The sequence below is a fragment of the Aedes albopictus genome, chromosome 1 (assembly GCF_035046485.1).
Source record: "Aedes albopictus strain Foshan chromosome 1, AalbF5, whole genome shotgun sequence".
NCBI lineage: Eukaryota > Metazoa > Arthropoda > Insecta > Diptera > Culicidae > Aedes > Aedes albopictus.
Window position 1 is genome coordinate 54,206,668 of NC_085136.1, and position 19,064 is coordinate 54,225,731.

At 37.8% G+C, this 19,064-nt stretch overlaps 3 protein-coding genes across 9 annotated transcripts in view; all 3 read left to right on the forward strand.

The window, feature by feature from the left end:
- The window catches only part of LOC134284947 (melanoma-associated antigen E1-like), a 169,491-nt gene extending 152,445 nt beyond the window's left edge, over positions 1-17,046 (forward strand). The window contains exon 2 of the mRNA XM_062844574.1: positions 12,749-17,046. The gene's annotated coding sequence lies outside the window, so the exon portion shown is untranslated. The remainder of the gene's footprint in view (positions 1-12,748) is intronic.
- Positions 1-19,064, forward strand: part of LOC109398858 (ankyrin-1) — a 193,405-nt gene that overhangs the window by 149,904 nt on the left and 24,437 nt on the right. For 2 of the 7 annotated variants that reach the window (XM_062844565.1, XM_029854995.2), the window contains exon 4: positions 8,031-17,046. The exons of 3 other annotated variants lie outside the window; for them this stretch is intronic. In XM_062844565.1, coding sequence (XP_062700549.1) covers positions 8,038-12,384 — 4,347 coding nt within the window. In that variant the 5' untranslated portion in view covers positions 8,031-8,037 and the 3' untranslated portion in view covers positions 12,385-17,046. Of the gene's footprint in view, positions 1-8,030; positions 17,047-19,064 lie in introns of those variants that run through there. 2 more of the 7 variants (XR_009996024.1, XM_029854994.2) reach the window with 2 other exon arrangements.
- LOC115256758 (uncharacterized) overlaps positions 1-19,064 on the forward strand; it is a 398,127-nt gene that overhangs the window by 124,688 nt on the left and 254,375 nt on the right. The window lies entirely within an intron of this gene.

The following is a 19,064-nucleotide window of genomic DNA, read 5'->3' on the forward strand; positions in this document are numbered from 1 at the left end:
ACCATCAAAACCATCGTATTTATTCAATCTTCCTATTTTACCTGATAGAAGGATGTTTGAATATCCTAAATGTCATTTCGAACTGTCAAAAAATCGCACCGCAGTGCCGCACTTAGCGTGCAAAGAGAAATTCATTGGGGTGAATTCACCCGGGTGAAATTCTCTTTGCGCGCACAGTGTGGCACTGCGGTGCGATTTTTTGACAGTTCGAAATGACATTTAGGATATTTCAACATCCTTCTATCAGGTAAGATAGAAAGATTGAATAAATACGATGGTATAGGGGATGTAAATCAAAAGAGCAGAATTTTCATGCGTTCAGTGCGGACAAGCCTGCTTGGAATACAATGCACATGTGATGTGATGAACAAAAACGGTTTTCGTTTTAAAAAAAATCGCCGATCGATTTTGCATAAAAAATGGTCTAAATTTCAGTTTTTCGACAAGAAAGAAAGTTTAAAATTCTGTAGCTACATAATGCGTTAATCAATCATGCTGATATTTTTACAGGTAATGAATTAACTGCACCGGCTGTTTTCCTACTCTCCACATCGACCAATGTGGCGCTAGCTTCTATGCGCGAAAAATCTCTAAAAGTAAATCGCAAAAATATTGTATGGCGAATAGCATCTAAAGGCAAATTTCTCGAAGTAGAATACAATATTCGAAAAAATATTTGGTAGTGGTTGTGCACAATGGTGACCACTATTAAGCCTACCAAATATTTTTTCGGGAAGAGTTTTCTATTTCAAGTAATTCAAGTTTAGCTGCTTTTTGCCATACAAAATTAAATTGATTTACTCCTGCTGATCAACTGTGGGTGCGCGCAAAGCAGGTAGTCCATTGCTCTAATATTCATGAGTTACAAGTGTGGATCGAGATTCGATTGGATGATTTTTTTTTTTTTTTTTTTTTTTTTTTATTATTATTAAAGACCTTTTACCTTAAAAAAGGCATTCGGGTCTATCAAATAAGACACTAACTATATGCACAGAGAACAGACGAACATGCTCGAACAAAATTGCTTGAAAATCTTGTGTAAAGAAAAAACAAGCTCAGTAGCGACATCGACGGTGACTTTCCCACTCAAAAACTAGTTTCGACACCATGATGGCGCTTTCTGAAGAAATATTTCACTAGCGCACCTTTAAATTTTCCTACTCAGATTCTGAGCTGTATTTGTTTAAATAACAAGATGTTTATGATTATTTCACTAATCCAGCAACAAAATTTGAGCAACCCATTGATAATAAGTTTCATTATTTTCAATAAGAAACAAGTTGAACAAGAATTCAATTAATGTTTTCCAAGTAAAACCAACACATTCTCTTGGTGGAACTATACTATCGTGCACACTTGGTGACACTAGCGCCAAAAGCTAAAACAACGGCAAATTTGTACCCCGATTCGAAATTTGACAGCGCCGCGTAATGGCCACATTCCCAGTTATTTCAAAACAACCGTTGCAATGCTTTACACAACTGCACTACATGAGCTTGGACGTCTGTTCTCTGTGCTATATGTATTACATATCATCTTAGTTTTCTCATCTTCTTCTCCACTTTCCTAGAGTGCTTGTTGAACCGTTCTATCCATTTATCAACGTCATCACGGGCTGGCTCGGGTTCCGAATCGGTAAGATTCACACTACTGACCGAATCCATATCGCTGTCATTGTTATCACTTTCCTCGTCTTTCGTTGTAGTTGATGCGGTTGCGGGTTTTCTATCCACTCTTTTCGGCGGTGGCGGTGTGCTCTCCGGTGTACTTAGCTTGCGAACATTTCTCTGCGGGCGCTGTGGTTGTTGTTCTTGATCGGTGTTATTACCACGCTGCGTTTGATCGGCTGGGTTCTTCAACTGTGTTAAAGACGGCATCGTTTCAGCCGTTTGATTTGCACTGCATGGTTGTGTGTTCCTGTTGGCTTTCCTATTGTCCGTGCATGTTTTGCCCGGATGAATTGGCTGCAGGCAATGTAGACAACTTTTCGGCTGATTCTTGTACGAAATCAGAGTCTGCTCGGTTTGAATTGTAATAACCGACTTGATGTGCCGCCGTAGCGTCATTTTTGCAATGCGAACACCGGAGGAGATACCTTTATAGGCAAAGGTAGAGCCCCAAACTTGTTCTTTTACGTAATGCACTTCTCCATACTGTTTCAAACTCACAGTAATGTCGTCATTGGTGACGTTTTCGGACAAGTCATGTACTTTGACCAGTATACATCCGTCGTCCATAGAAAGATGCACTTTGTTCTGGACGCCGTCGACAACAATGTGGTGTTTTTCGTTGTGGAGGTTGACTATCATTTCGGCAGTTTGTTGGTCGATGCACTTGATATAAGCACAATTATGCACATGGTGCATTTGGAGCCTTACCAGCTGATCAGGGCGTAAGCCAAGTGTTCCATTAACAAAGGAATGGATGTCCGCGAACGAGGGTCGAGTTTTAAAGTTGTTGAAATCCACTTTAAAAGTGTTACTACGAGAACCGATCACCGCCATTCGCGGCGAAGTAATCGAGAGATGGTACAGCGAGATGGAAACGCGTCTGGTTTTCAGCGAGACTCGAGCAGAACTGATTGGATGATTACTTTGAAAGATATTGTCATTTTAGTACATGACCATTTATTTTAGTACAAATTTTCAAAAAAAAAACTGTTTTCAAAAGTAGTAAAGCAAACAAGGTAAAATTGTGTCCACGAGTAGAAGGAATATATACCTTCTATCACAGAGAACAGACGAACATGCTCGAACAAAATTGCTTGAAAATGTTGTGTAAAGAAAAAACAAGCTCAGTAGCGACATCAACGGTGACTTTCCCACCCAAAAACTTGTTTCGACACCATGATGGCCCTTTCTGAAGAAATATTTCACTAGCGCACCTTTAAATTTTCCTACTCAGATTCTGAGCTGTATTTGCTTAAATAACAAAATGTTTATGACTATTTCATTAACCCAGCAACAAAATTTGAGCAACCCATTGATAATAAGTTTCATTATTTTCAGTAAGAAACAAGTTGAACAAGAATTCAATTATTGTTTTCCAAGTAAAACCAACACATTCTCTAGGTGAAACTATACTAGGGTGTACACTTGGTGACACTAGCGCCAAAAGGTAAAACAACGGCAAATTTATACCCCGATTCGAAATTTGACAGCGCCGCGTAATGGCCACATTCCCAGTTATTTCAAAACAACCGTTGCAATGCTTTACACAAGAGCACTACATGAGCTTGGATGTCTGTTCTCTGTGCTTCTATTCGCCATCAATAGATTTTTGATTTGTTCGCCACAGCAAAAGTTCGAGCTTATAAACCTACATTGACTCGAAAATGGCAGTTTTGTCACAGATATTTTGTTCTAAAATAGCCAATTCATGTTGGTTACGACTCAAAACAATAATGAGTGATAACAAAGACCAGATGTATCCAATAGTTAAAACAGAAGTTGGGAAGATTTTTTAAGTCGGCAGAAAAAAATATTGTTATGAGGTGGCAATATAGTTGCCACTGCCTTATAAAGGGTTAAAGAAGCCTTTCTTGGCATACCACTCATAATTTTCTTGCGAGTTATAGATTAAATTTCATACACAACTCAATATATGTAGGGGATTAGGGTAAAATGAGCATAACAACATTCACGCGGACACTGCAATCACTTCTAACACAGCGTAACAAAAATTAACTTTTTGTCTGTTTCAAGAGCAAACCTATGTGTCTCCGAAGGATTTTGGGCCGCTGAATCCGAATCCGGGCTCAAATTTGCTCTAACACCACAGGGAACAGACATTTAAGCTCGAACAAAAGTGCGTCGAAATCGTGTGTAAAGGATTTAAGTGTACCTCAACGCCACCAACGGAGACTGCCCCACTTATAAAGTCGATTTGACCTCACGATGGCAGTGTTCATCGTTAAAACACACTAGCCTACAAAGCGACACGAGCGCCAAACGGCCAAAAACGGCGAGCACTGGAAACAAATTCGACAACACAACAATGTAAGTGATGGGACGCTAGCGCCGCGCAACGGGAGTATAACCACATACTCTAATATGACCGTTACAAAGTTTTACACAAGGCAGAAAGCAAAGATAGACGTCTGTTCTCTGTGCTAACACGTCACAATTTTGAGCTATACCTCAATTTATAGGGCAAAATATGCGATTTTGGCCTTTTTTTACTGCAAACCATTAAGCAAGGAAATATTTTTTTTAAGCAATCAAAAGTTTAGTTGGTCAATTAACATGTAAATCAACGACTCATGCAAAATATTTCGTTTTACCAAATCGAATTTGATAGTTTTAAGCGATTTATGTTAGGTACGATATTTCCCATACAAGTCACCCTCCCAAAGTTGCATGCAAGTTTTCATACTAACATAAAATGCTTAAATCTATCAAATTTGATTAGGTAAAACGAAATATTTTGCATGAGTCGTTAATATAGATGTTAATTAACCAATTAACCTTTTGATTGCTTAAAAAAAATATTTCCAAGCTTAATGGCTTGCAGTCAAATAAGCCCAAAATCGCATATTTTGCCCTATAAATTGAGGTATAGCTCAAAATTGTGACGTGTTGGAGCAAATCTGAGCCCGGATTCGGATTCAGCGGCCCAAAATCCTTCGGAGACACATAAGTTTGCTCTTGAGACAAAAAAATGTTGCGCTGTGTAATCGATTCCTTGTATCGTAATTTACTGAAGATACCCTTCATAGCATACCACCCTTAAGTTTATTGTGAGTTATATAGCTAACTCCATTCTTGTATCTTAATCCTCCAAATAAATACTTCTTAACATTCCGCTCATAATTTTCTTGTGAGTTACAGAGCTAATTTCATACAAAAAAACAATATATGTGGGGAAGTAGGGTAAAATGAGCATAAATACATTCACGCGGTCACCGCAATCACATTCAATCGATTCTCTACATCTCAATACTTCTGAAAAGTCTTTCAAGGCAAACCGAATTCATGTTTCATAAGTGTTTTAGAGCTAGTTTCATAAAAACAAATCAATAAAAACTGGGGAATTAGGGCAAAATGAGCAGGATAATGATCCGTGCGGTCTGTTTAACCACTTGCATTCGATTCCCTAGACAATTTTATGTCTAAAACCGTTTTGTTCATTAGAAAAACTGGATGCGATCATGACCGTATTAGTCTATGGTATAACCCTTTATAAGGCAGCGGCAACTAAATTGACACCTCATAACAATATTTTTTTCTTCCGACTTAAAAAATCTTCCCAACTTTTGGATACATTTGGCCTTTGTTATCACTCATTATTTTTATGAGTCGTAACAAACATGAATTGGCTATTTTAGAACAAAATGTCTGTGACATACACTACCCGTCATAAGTACGGACTCACAAAAAGTATTGCAACAATATTGCATCACCCTGACTCACCTCGATATCTCCAAAACCTGAGGACTTACAAAGATGCTGTCTTCAGGAAAGTTATTCAGAAGACCAAAAGCAACAACTTTTCTGAAGGCGGCATTTTTGTAGGTGTTCTGGTTTTAGAGATATCTAGGTGAGTCAGGGTGATGCAATATTGTTGCAATACTTTTTGTGAGTCCGTACTTATGACGGGTAGTGTAAATGCCATTTTCGAGTCAATGAAGGTTTATAAGCTCGAACTTTTGTTGTGGCGAACAAATCAAAAATCTAATGATGGCGAATGGAAGGTATATGTTCCTTCTACTCGTGAACAAAATTTCAACTTGTTTGCTTCACTACTTTTAAAAACACAGCTTTTTGAAAAATTGTACTAAAATAAATGATCATATACTAAAATGAGAATATCTTTCGAAATAATCATCCAATCGTGTTTCAATCCGCACTTGTAACTCATGAATATTAGGGCAATTACCTGTAGAAAAATCAGCATGATTGATTAACGCATTACGAAATTACAGAATTTTAAACTTTTTTGCCGAACAACTGAAATTTAAACCAATTTTTTTCATACAAAATCGATCGGTGATTTTTTTTTAAACTAAAATCGTTTTTGTTCATCATATCACATGTGCATTGTATTCCGATGCAGTACGAGTTGATTCCGTGCCTGGTTTTCTCTGCCTTATAAAGGGTTATAAAGACTTTCAGCCCTTGAATTCATGAAAGCAAACGAACAAGTAAAGAAGGCGGTACAATATGCAAAAGATCTGAAAAAGAAAGAACGAGAAGGAAAATGCGCCGAAACGAAAACCGAAATGATGATCAAATGGCAGAAACGGAAAGAAAAACGTAAAAGTAAGGCTGCAGTCACCAAAAAGGTTAAAAACCAGAAGTGAATGCCAACAGCTTCACAAAGTTTCAAATGAAAATGTTACACGTTGATGAATTTGTGAATATGTTCAGTTGAGTTTTTATATCCTTGATTTTGTAACTGTTTTGATTGTTTTTTTTTTATAAATTTGGCAAGTTGTTATTTGAAATAAACATAAACGAAGAAAACTCACTTTGCTGGGTGGTGGTGACCTACCACGGAATCCTTGAAATCTTTTACCAAAATAGGTATGCTATATCGCAAAATTGTGTCATGATTTAACACTTTCGTAGTTATAGCTTTTATTTTAACCTTTGGTAAATTCATTTGACGCCTACAATAACAATGTTTATACAATAAATTAACTGCACCGACCAATGTGGCGCTAGCTGCTATGCGCGAAAAATCGCTAAAAGTAAATCGCAAAAATATTGTATGGTGAATAGCATCTAATGGCAAATTTCTCGAAGTGGAACACATTATTCGAAAAAATATTTGGTATTGGTTGTGCACAATGGTGACCACTATTAAGCCTACCAAATATTTTTTCGGGAAACGTTTTCTCCTCCTCTTCTCTTCTTGGCGTAACGTCCTCACTGGGACAAAGCCTGCTTCTCAGCTTAGTGTTCTATGAGCACTTCCACAGTTATTAACTGAGAGCTTCCTCTGCCAATGACCATTTTGCATGTGTATATCGTGTGGCAGGCACGAAGATACTCTATGCCCAAGGAAGTCAAGGAAATTTCCTTTACGAAAAGATCCTGGACCGACCGGGAATCGAACCCGTCACCCTCAGCATGGCCATGCTGAATACCCGTGCGTTTACCGCCTCGGCTATGTGGGAAACGTTTTCTATTTCAAGTAATTCAAGTTTAGATGCTTTTCGCCATACAAAATTAAATTGATTTACTCCTGCTGCGCAGGAACATTTACTTAACTGATTTTGTTTTGCTTTAATTTATTGTCATTATTATTATCCTTCACGTACCCGACCCCCGACAACTAATTTTCAAAATGCTGGCATTTCGTCATTTTTCATCCGTTTTTCTCTTTTGAAGTCGCCCTCAATCGATCATAAAATGGCTAAAAGTGATTATTTCGTGTGTTATTGTGTTTGAACCATCGATTTTCAGCGAACATTAACCAGATTTGAATAAGTTGACCCATCCGGATCCCCATGACAGGCTCCGCGGGGCCTCTCTGGGGACACTTCTGGTTTTCAACCTAAACAACGCCGTACGACGTATCAGTCTTTATGATTTCGAGAGTATGGGGTAGAAAAAATTGACTGAAGTATCACCTGATATGGCCGCTCCGGAACACCTGGAACAGCTTCCTTGGGGACCTCTCAAACACAATAACACACGAAATAATCAATTCTAGCCATTTAGCAAAACAAACCCACCCCTCACTTCCTGATCCCAGCACAATCTGGAATATCTCCGGAATGGTTCCGGATATTACATGGCCACTTGAGTGTAATGAACTAGCACAAATTTATGAACGATTGAGGGCGACTTAAAAAAAAAATCGGATGAAAATTCACGAAATGCCAGCATTTTGAAAATGAGTTGTCGGGGGTCGGGTGCGTGAAGGTTATTATTAGCTTTATTTACGAAGTTTTCAGCCCTGGGCTGGTTCACCTCGGAAAGCTTGAATTTAGGGATCCAATCAATCTGTCGGACAAAACGCTTGTGCGTTATAAATACATAAGTTATAAATACTCATATCAAAAACCACTTTCAAAATTTCAGATTAAAAATGGCATGCTCAAAGCGGGATGTTACAGATCCGGAAACTGCAAAACTTTTGACGTACGAAAGCAGCATCAAGTCTGGAACTCATGGCGAATTGTACCAAAAGCAGCTAGCGCTAGTTCTTTTGCTACGGCTGACACGACAGGAGAAGAATTTCCGCTTAGCTTATGAACTGACATCCGCAGATAAGTTTGGCGACGTGGTACTGTACGATAGGACAGCCAAGCAATGGATTGTTGTACAAACGAAACATTCCGACGGCAAAGATTCAAAGATAGATCTCAATGGTTTGCTTCCAAAAACTAATCGAGAGAAAGGAGATTTCAGTTTGTACAAATATTTCTATTCCTATATGATAGATCGAAACAGGTTTAAAGGCAAATTCAAATTTGTGCTGTTCACCAACAAAAAACTAGATGAAAAGTTGAAAACCGCTGAAAATTTCGTGACGATCAAGGACCGATACGTAGATGAATTTCTTCGTTTTACATCTGATGGAGCAACCCAAAAATTACTCATACCGAGTGAATTTACAATACAATCAATCATGGAATACACCAACAGAGACTTATATTCCCTGAAGGACGCTATCAAGCAACTATTCATTAAAGGAATCATAACAGACCAGCTTCTAAAGTACAAAGCATATTTGAAAGATGTTTTGAAGGAGACGAAAAACTATCAAATAAGTTTCGCAGATACCTTTAACGAATCACTGATTTTCATTTCTGAATTGTACAAATTGCTTCAATCAGAGTTACAGAATTTAAAACCTATTGTTAAACCACCAGAACTCGACGTCAAAGAAATGGAACATGGTTCTACAAATTTGCCATCAGTGGATCTCAAACATCTAGCTGATGCCATCGAGGATCTTTTTCGTAACGGAATTGTATCCGATTATTTAAAAAAGTTCGAAAATCTTCTAGCTTTGATCCTGACAACAACTGCAAATGGCCAGCTAGCATTCAAAGATACATTCAGAAGTGATGTAATCTCTAAAGCTGAATTGTATAGAATGTTGAAGGCTGAATTAAATGATATGGAAACAGTGATTTCAACGGAGCAGAAGTTTTTCGACGGAAAGGCTTTGCGGAACAAACATAATTCACTATTGTTCTATGCGGAGGAATCTGATGTGAGGCATTTTTTTGAGTTACTCACTCTATCTGTGAATCAACCGGTTGAGTTAGAATCCTTCATCATCGAAGAATTGTACTTATGGATGAGAATGTGGCTGCGGCCTGACGTTTTAGGTAAGCTAACCGAATACCAATATAAAAATGCTGTGAAGGATTTGGATAATCATTTTGAAGCTACACTGAAACGCGAGCAAGCTAATTCTAAACCATATTTCAATCAACAATATGTATCGCAGTTTTGCAACAAGTTACGGTTAAGAATCGTAGAATTGTATCCAGCATTGAATGATACGAATCAGTTATATATTAACAGGGTGCTTATATCTGAGAAAAATGATATCGATGAACTGCAATATTTACAAGCTTCTCAATTTGATGGAAACACAAAATCTGAGCTGAGTCTTAATTTAGAAGATTTTTTTTCCTTTAAAAATGAAAATAAACTTTTTACCAAAACTTGCGAGGAAATGACAGATAGTGAATTTGCAGCAAATCTGAGGGTAAAGTTTGCACAATGCCAGTGTCTAGTTTTGATGGCGGATTCTGGAATGGGTAAAACTGAACTTCTTCGATACCTTGCCCTTGAACATCAAAAACTGTCAGGAACTGTTTACCTACTGTATTTAAACATACTACAATATTCTGAGGAAGGTATCGGCAATGAAGCATCATTGAATATCCTCAAATCTGTGTTATCTGACAAGAATATTTTGCTAATACAGAAAGCTTTGGAAAATATATCCTATGATCCCATTACAATCCTGTTGGATGGATATAATGAAATACATAAGAAAAATATTAAGAAAATAAATAGACTGTTGAAATTATTGTTCACATCAAAACAAATTCAGATTGTTATAAGTGTGAGAAATCATGAGAAACCAGCATTGCAAAGCTTTTTAAAAGAGTGCAAGATTAATGTTCTATACTATTCTTTGGAGCCGTTTAGCAAAGAAAATGTTATTGAGTACCTTGCACAATCTTGGAAAGAAAAAGTAGAGATTGACATCGATTTCAAATTTTATTCATACTCAAAAGTCTTGGTTGAGAAATTTTATAACTTGTGCAGCGTTCCATTGATGGTTAAAATGATGTCGAAAATATACAAGCAGCGTTTTGAGCAATTCAAAGAAACTGGCTTTATCGAAAAAAAAGATGAAACAAGCTATTTAAAAAAAGAGTTTTTAGAAGTTGAACACATTTACGAAATTTTCATAAAAAAATGTTTACTAGTAAAGATAGATGATGCATGCCATGGCATTGGGCAGGTCGACCTGAACAAACAAGTTTTTGTTGAGTTTTATTTGGATCATCAACTCCTAGCAATAGAATTTCTAGATGTTGATGAGCTTAAATTTGTGTTTAAAAATCCAAAATATATGAAAAACTGGGACTGTATTGAAACAAATAACCAGCGCCAGCTTGAAAAATCCATTCTATTGAATTTCGTTGACGGTAAAGTTTCATTTTCTCATTATTCTTATGCTGAATATTTTGTTGCCACCTTTCTGTGGGATGATTTTATTGACTTAAAAAACATTGTCAAAAATGTATTGTCTTGCTCCACAGGAATAAGGAGGTTTTTTATTCAAATAATCGAAAAAAACATCAAACTTTTCGTATCAAAAATAGTCCAAGAGACGTCTTTTGACTCAAAAGATGTTATTTTCTGGGCTTGTGAAAGTGATGCTGTAGAGTTGTTGAAATATCTGCTTTCAAAGAAAACTCTGTTCAGGCCAAAGGAGGCCAAAATGCTTCACATTGCCATTGAAAATGGCAGCGACAAAATATGTTCCTATTTGATCGATGACTGTATAGCACATCCCGATGCCAAGTATGATGGTGATCTAGCTCCATTACATTCAGCCATAAAATACGGACGTATAAAATTAGTCCAGATACTGCTGAGAAATGGAGCTGACATCAATATTCAAAACTCAGAAGGATGGTCAGCTTTGCATTATGCAGTTCATCGAAAACGAATTGATATTGCCGAATTATTAATTGATAAAGGGATTGAAGTTAATTCCCGAAGCAAAAGCAATTGGAATGCACTTCATATTGCTTGCAATAACGGTGATGCTGAGTTGGCAAATATGTTAATAGAAAATGGAGCAGAGCTTCTTATGAGGACAAATGAAGATAAAACTGCCCTTGACTTAGCTGCATCGAGTGGTTGCACGGAAATTGTAATCACTATAATAAACAATTTGATCAACATTTATCCTTTGCACAGTATGATTGCCACCGCATATCGGACTGCTGATTGGTGTGGCTACCATACTTTACAGGAAGCACTTATAAGTAAATTCCCTAAACTTGCTGGTGACTTGGATATCGATGAAACGCCAATTCACTTTGCGGCTCGGAAAGGCTTATTTGGAAAAGTGAAAGAGTTGATAAACGACGGTTTCAATGTAAATGCGTTAAGTAAATCAAAGCTCACAGCTTTGCACCTTAGCGCATCTGCAGGGCACCGACTTGTTATTGATCTGCTGCTTGATGTAGGTGCAAACATAAACGCTGTAGATGGAGATAATGTGACGCCACTCTATTTGGCATGCCAAAATGGCCATACAGTCGTTGTGGAGACTTTGATAAGAAGAGGTTCTAGTATTGACATACTAACTCACAATGAATTGACAGTCCTCCATACGAGTGCTTCCAAAGGCCATTGCGATATTGTAAATTTATTGCTTCTTGAAGGTGCCAAAATTAACGCTGTTGATGGATATGGTGCGACACCGCTACATTTGGCATGTGAGAATGGCCACATAGAGGTTGTGAAGACTCTAGTCAGAAGAGGCGCCAACATTCACGCGTTGACTTGTGATAGTCTGACAGCTCTACACGTGAGTGCTTATGAAGGTAACTGTAGTATTGTAGACTTACTGCTTAATTACGGTGCCAATGTTAACGCTGTTGAGATAGATAAATGGACACCCCTTCATTTAGCATGTCAGAATGGCCACATAGAAGTTGTGAAGACTTTGGTTGAAAGAGACGCCAACATTAACGCACTGACTGCCAATGGATGGTCTGCTTTACATGTAAGTGCTTACGGAGGTCACTCTATTATAGTGGATTTACTACTTAGAGAAGGAGCTAACATAGAATCTGTTGTTAAAGGTGATATAACGTTAGGCGCTGTCTATAAACTACGTAGACTCATTTATGGCTGTCTCAGAACCGCCTCGTTCCCCAAGTAGACTGCCACACAAAATTGAGAAAACTTATATGCATCGTATATATGGATGTATATATGGCTCTCTTATTTATCCCGCGTTTCAAAATGAATAGCCATTTTAGAAAAAAACATGCTTGGTAAGCATTATAGCAATCATTATTGAGCATCAGCGCTACTAAATATTTTTTCGAGTTCCACTTTGTCGTAGCCGAGAGTAAATAGTTTTCCGGATTACACGGAATTACGCGAGGAACTATATAAACGTTTTTATTCGCGTGGTTAACATGGCGACAACAATACATAACTGAGGTGCAAGTGGGGGAAACTAAACAAAGCAAAACAAGATAGTTACATTGTGGGCAATTTGGGATTGGCAACCCTACCAGCACAGAGAACAGACGTCCAAGCTCATGTAGTGCAGTTGTGTAAAGCATTGCAACGGTTGGTTTGAAATAACTGGGAAAGTGCCCGACTAGAAGATTCTAACAAAAATATAACATAATTATAACAAACCATGATATGTATAACACATTGTGATATAATCATGTTTAACATCTTTGGTGTTCAAAAATATTAAAACTCAATTGTATCATATTATGTTATAAATGTTGCTCAATAACTCATTGTGAAATAATTTAGTTTTGATTCTTTGACATTCAGAACAACATTTTACACAATTGTATCATAATATGATAGAAACTAGTTTTCTTGAAGCTAAAATTTATATCATATTGTGTTATAATTTTGATCTGATTATAACAAAATAGGTTATTATTTTGATTAGACCGGTGTACTTTTCGTTACAATTTTAGTTATTTTAACATCATCCTGCATCTAGTTTATAACATAATAAGTTATAGAAAAATTTCATAACATCATAACACAATGTGTTATAAACTTGATATATTTTTCTAGTCGGGTGGCCATTACGCGGCGCTGTCAAATTTCGAATCGGGGTACAAATTTGCCGTTGTTTTGCCTTTTGGCGCTAGTGTCACCAAGTGTGCACCCTAGTATAGTTCCACCAAGAGAATGTGTTGGTTTTACTTGGAAAACATTCATTGAATTCTTGTTCAACTTGTTTCTTATTGAAAATAATGAAACTAACTATCAATGGGTTGCACAAATTTTGTTGCTGGATTAGTGAAATATTCATAAACATCTTGTTATTTAAGCAAATACAGCTCAGAATCTGAGTAGGAAAATTTAAAGGTGCGCTAGTGAAATATTTCTTCAGAAAGCGCCATCATGGTGTCGAAACAAGTTTTTGAGTGGGAAAGTCACCGTCGATGTCGCTACTGAGCTTGTTTTTTCTTTACACAAGATTTTCAAGCAATTTTGTTCGAGCATGTTCGTCTGTTCTCTGTGCTACCAGCCAGTAATTCAGTGTGTGGCATTTTAGGTAAATCCTTAGGTAAATTTCTCTGTGGTAAATCTATAACAAATCTTCCCCCCTTGGAAATATCACAGAGAACAGACGGACATGCTCGAACAAAATTGCTTGAAAATCTTGTGTAAAGAAAAAACAAGCTCAGTAGCGACATCGACGGTGACTTTCCCACTCAAAAACTTGTTTCGACACCATGATGGCGCTTTCTGAAGAAATATTTCACTAGCGCACCTTTAAATTTTGCTACTTAGATTCTGAGCTGTTTTTGCTTAAATAACAAGATGTGTATGATTATTTTACTGACCCAGCAACAAAATTTGAACAACCCATTGATAATTAGTTTCATTATTTTCAATAAGAAACAAGTTGAACAAGAATTCAATTAATGTTTTCCAAGTAAAACCAACACATTCTCTTGGTGGAACTATACTAGGGTGCATACTTGGTGACACTAGCGCCAAAAAGTAAAACAACGGCAAATTTGTACCACGATTCCGAATTTGACAGCGCCGCGTAATGGCCACATTCCCAGTTATTTCAAAACAACCGTTGCAATGCGTTACACAACTGCACTACATGAGCTTGGACGTCTGTTCTCTGTGACTACATGAGCTTGGACATCTGTTCTCTGTGGTTATAAGTTATAAACACAGAGAACAGACGAACATGCTCGAACAAAATTCCTCGAAAAACTTGTGTAAAGAAAGAAACAAGCTCAGTAGCGACATCAACGGTGACATTCCCACCTAAAAACTCGAACCGACATCATGATGGCGCCACAGAGAACAGACATCCAAGTCCGGTTCCGAAACTGTGTAAGGAATTTAACGGTCATTTGAAATCGGCAACACAAGTGGCAATAGCGTGGCGCTGCAATCGGTTAATTTCCCATATTAATTTAATTCACCACTTGAAATGTTTCAATTCACCACTGACTGTGGCAATATGGTGTTTGGTGGCGTTAGTGTTGTCATCGTGTATTGGTTTGCAACCTTACTCAAGTGAAGATGCGAATCCTTACACAACTTTCTGAATGAAATTTGTTCTAGCCTGGATGTCTGTTCTCTGTGATGGCGCTCACTAAAGAAATATTTCACTAGCGTACGTTTGAATTTTCCTACTCAGAGACTGTGCTGTATTTGCTCAAGTAACAAGATTTTCATGCTTATTTTAATAATTCAAAAACCCAATTTGAGCAACGCATTGATAATTAGTTTCACCGTTTCACCCCTTTCAATTAGAAATGAGTTGAACAACAAATCAATCTAGCAAATCCAACACATTATCTCGGTAGAACAATATTGGGGTACACACCTGGCAACACCAGCGCCAAAAGGAAAAACAACGGCAAATTTGTAGCCCTATTCGAAATGTGACAGCACCGCGTAATGGCCACATTCCCAGTTATTTCAAAACAACCGTTGCAATGCTTTACACAACTGCATTACATCACAGAAAACAGACGAACATGCTCGAACAAAATGGCTTGAAAATCTTGTGTAAAGAAAAAACAAGCTCAGTAGCGACATCGACGGTGACCTTCCCACTCAAAAACTTGTTTCGACACCATGATGGCGCATTCTGAAGAAATATTTCACTAGCGCACCTTTAAATTTTCCTGCTCAGATTCTGAGCTGTATTTGCTTAAATAACAAGATGTTTATGATTATTTCACTAATCCAGCAACAAAATTTGAGCAACCCATTGATAATAAGTTTCATTATTTTCAATAAGAAACAAATTGAACAAGAATTCAATTAATGTTTTCCAAGTAAAACCAACACATTCTCTTGGTGGAACTATACTAGGGTGCACACTTGGTGACACTAGCGCCAAAAGGTAAAACAACGGCAAATTTGTACCCTGATTCGAAATTTGACAGCGCCGTGTAATCACAGAGAACAGACGTCTATCTTCGCTTTCTGCCTTGTGTAAAACTTTGTAACGGTCATATTAGAGTAAGTGGTTATGCTCCCGTTGCGTGGCGCTAGCGTCCCATCACTTACATTGTTGTGTTGTCATTTTTGTTTCCAGTGCTCGCCGTTTTCGGCCGTTTGGCGCTCGTGTCGCTTTGTGGGCTAATGTATTTTAACGATGGACACTGCCATCGCGGGGTCAAATCGACTTTATATGTGGGGCAGTCTCCGTTGGTGGCGTTGAGGTACACTCAAATCCTTTACACACGATTTCGACGTATTTTTGTTCGAGCTTAAATGTCTGTTCTCTGTGGTGTAATGGCCACATTCCCAGTTATTTCAAAACAACCGTTGCAATGCTTTACACAACTGCACTACATGAGCTTGGACGTCTGTTCTCTGTGATTACATGAGCTTGGACGTCTGTTCTCTGTGCTTTTACCACAGAGAACAGACGTCTATCTTTGCTTTCTGCCATGTGTAAAACTTTGTAACGGTCATATTAGAGTATGTGGTTATGCTCCCGTTGCGTGGCGCTAGCGTCACAGAGAACAGACGTCCAAGCTCATGTAGTGCTGTTGTGTAAAGCATTGCAACGGTTGTTTTGAAATAACTGGGAATGTGGCCATTACGCGGCGCTGTCAAATTTCGAATCGTGGTACAAATTTGCCGTTGTTTTACTTTTTGGTGCTAGTGTCACCAAGTGTGCACCCTAGTATAGTTCCACCAAGAGAATGTGTTAGTCTTACTTGGAAAACATTAATTGAATTCTTGTTCAACTTGTTTCTCATTGAAAATAATGAAACTAATTATCAATGGGTTGTTCAAATTTTGTTGCTGGGTCAGTAAAATAATCATACACATCTTGTTATTTAAGCAAAAACAGCTCAGAATCTAAGTAGTAAAATTTAAAGGTGCGCTGATGAAATATTTCTTCAGAAAGCGCCATCATGGTGTCGAAACAAGTTTTTGAGTGGGAAAGTCACCGTCGATGTCGCTACTGAGCTTGTTTTTTCTTTACACAAGATTTTCAAGCAATTTTGTTCGAGCATGTTCGTCTGTTCTCTGTGCTAGCGTCTCATCACTTTCATTGTCGTGTTGTCATTTTGTTTCCAGTGCTCGCCGTCTTTAGCCGTTTGGCGCTCGTATCGCTTTGTGGGCTAGTGTAAAGCTATGTTCGTTTAGAATCCGGAATGACAAAATCACGTATAACTTAGGGATGGAATAACAAACATAAAAGGCGAAGCCCTCAAAACAAAGGTTATTTATTGTACTTTCATGAAAAAATATCATTGAAATTATTTATTTTTATTTTTCACACATTTTCTCACTTTTTCAGTGTTGACCTCTCTAAAAATCTGCACAACGGTGGTAAATTTTAGCAACAACCCCTTCCGCACGTTTGTTCAACAATCAGGTCATCTATGCAGTGTCCTGAGTGCCTTGACTAGTCTGACTAGGATTCCGAAGAAAAATTGCCAAACTTTTTTTTATTGCGAAATGAGGGGCAATTCAGTGAATTGAGAAAACGCGAAATTTGAGTGTGTTTTTCGTTGATAAACACTACCCATCTGTGACGATACCACTGAACGTCTCCGGCTGTCATGGCAGCTCATCAAAATAGGTAAAACCACAGAGAACAGACGTCCAAGCTCATGTAGTGCAGTTGTGTAACGCATTGCAACGGTTGTTTTGAAATAACTGGGAATGTGGCCATTACGCGGCGCTGTCAAATTTCGAATCGTGGTACAAATTTGCCGTTGTTTTACTTTTTGGCGCTAGTGTCACCAAGTGTGCACCCTAGTATAGTTCCACCAAGAGAATGTGTTAGTTTTATTTGGAAAACAATAATTGAATTCTTGTTCAACTTGTTTCTTATTGAAAATAATGAAACTTATTATCAATGGGTTGCTCAAATTTTGTTGCTGGGTCAGTAAAATAATCATACACATCTTGTTATTTAAGCAAAAACAGCTCAGAATCTAAGTAGGAAAATTTAAAGGTGCGCTAGTGAAATATTTCTTCAGAGAGCGCCATCATGGTGTCTAAACAAGTTTTTGAGTGGGAAAGTCACCGTCAATGTCGCTACTGAGCTTGTTTTTTCTTTACACAAGATTTTCAAGCAATTTTGTTCGAGCATGTTCGTCTGTTCTCTGTGGTAGAGGTAATGGACGTGGCAGAGGCCACTACCAGAATCACTACCAAGAGAGAAAATTTGGCTCCAATGAATGGACTACCCGCTTTGCGCGCAGCCACAGTTGATCAGCAGGAGTAAATCAATTTAATTTTGTATGGCGAAATGCATCTAAACTTGAATTACTTAAAATACAAGGCTTTTCTCGAAAAAATATTTGGTAGGCTTAATAGTGGTCACCATTGTGCACAACCACTACCAAATATTTTTTCGAATAATGTGTTCCACTTTGAAGAATTTGCCTTTAGATGGTATACGCCGTACACTATTTTTGCGATTTACTTTTAGCGATTTTTCGTGCATAGAAGCTAGCGCCACATTGTTCGATGCGGAGAGTAGGAAAACAGCCGATGTAGTTAATTCATTAACTACATCGGCTGTTTTCCTACTCTCCGCATCGACCAATGTGGCGCTAGCTTCTATGCGCGAAAAATCGCTAAAAGTAAATCGCAAAAATGGCGAATAGCATCTAAAGGCAAATTTCTCGAAGTGGAACACATTATTCGAAAAAATATTTGGTAGTGGTTGTTCACAATGGTGACTACTATTAAGCCTACCAAATATTTTTTCGGGCAAAGCTTCCCATTTCAAGTAATTCAAGTTTAGATGCTTTTCGCCATACAAAATTAAATTGATTTACTCCTGCTGATCAACTGTGGGTGCGCGCAAAGCAGGTAGTCCATTATCAATCTCAATCCAACAACCAAGGCAGAGGAAGTAGAGGCAATAGGCCTCAACGATATAACAATAATAACAACAACAACAATCGGCCGCATGCAGAAAATGTAGCTGAGCATGCTCCTGAACAATCTCGTCCACGTCAACCCGCAAACCAACAACCGAACCAACCAACAGAAGAGGCAAATCTCATAGATCTTTTTCGCTAATTTTAGCGCAAAGAAAGCTCTACGAGCAAATTTTAAATTATTTGGTAGGAATTTAGAATTGATAGTAGACAGCGGAGCGTCATGTTGTCTACTGGACAAAAAGTATATTCCAGAAAGATTTAAAATCAACACATCATTGACTATTGAAGTCAGAGGAGTTAATGGGATCACACACACCTTGGGATATATGGATACAATTTTAGGCCATGAGTTGATAGAATACCCTGTAAGATTTCACGTAATGGAACAGTTACCATCGAACGTTATAGGTTTGATTGGTTCAAACTTTTTGAAGCAATATGGAGCACAAATTGA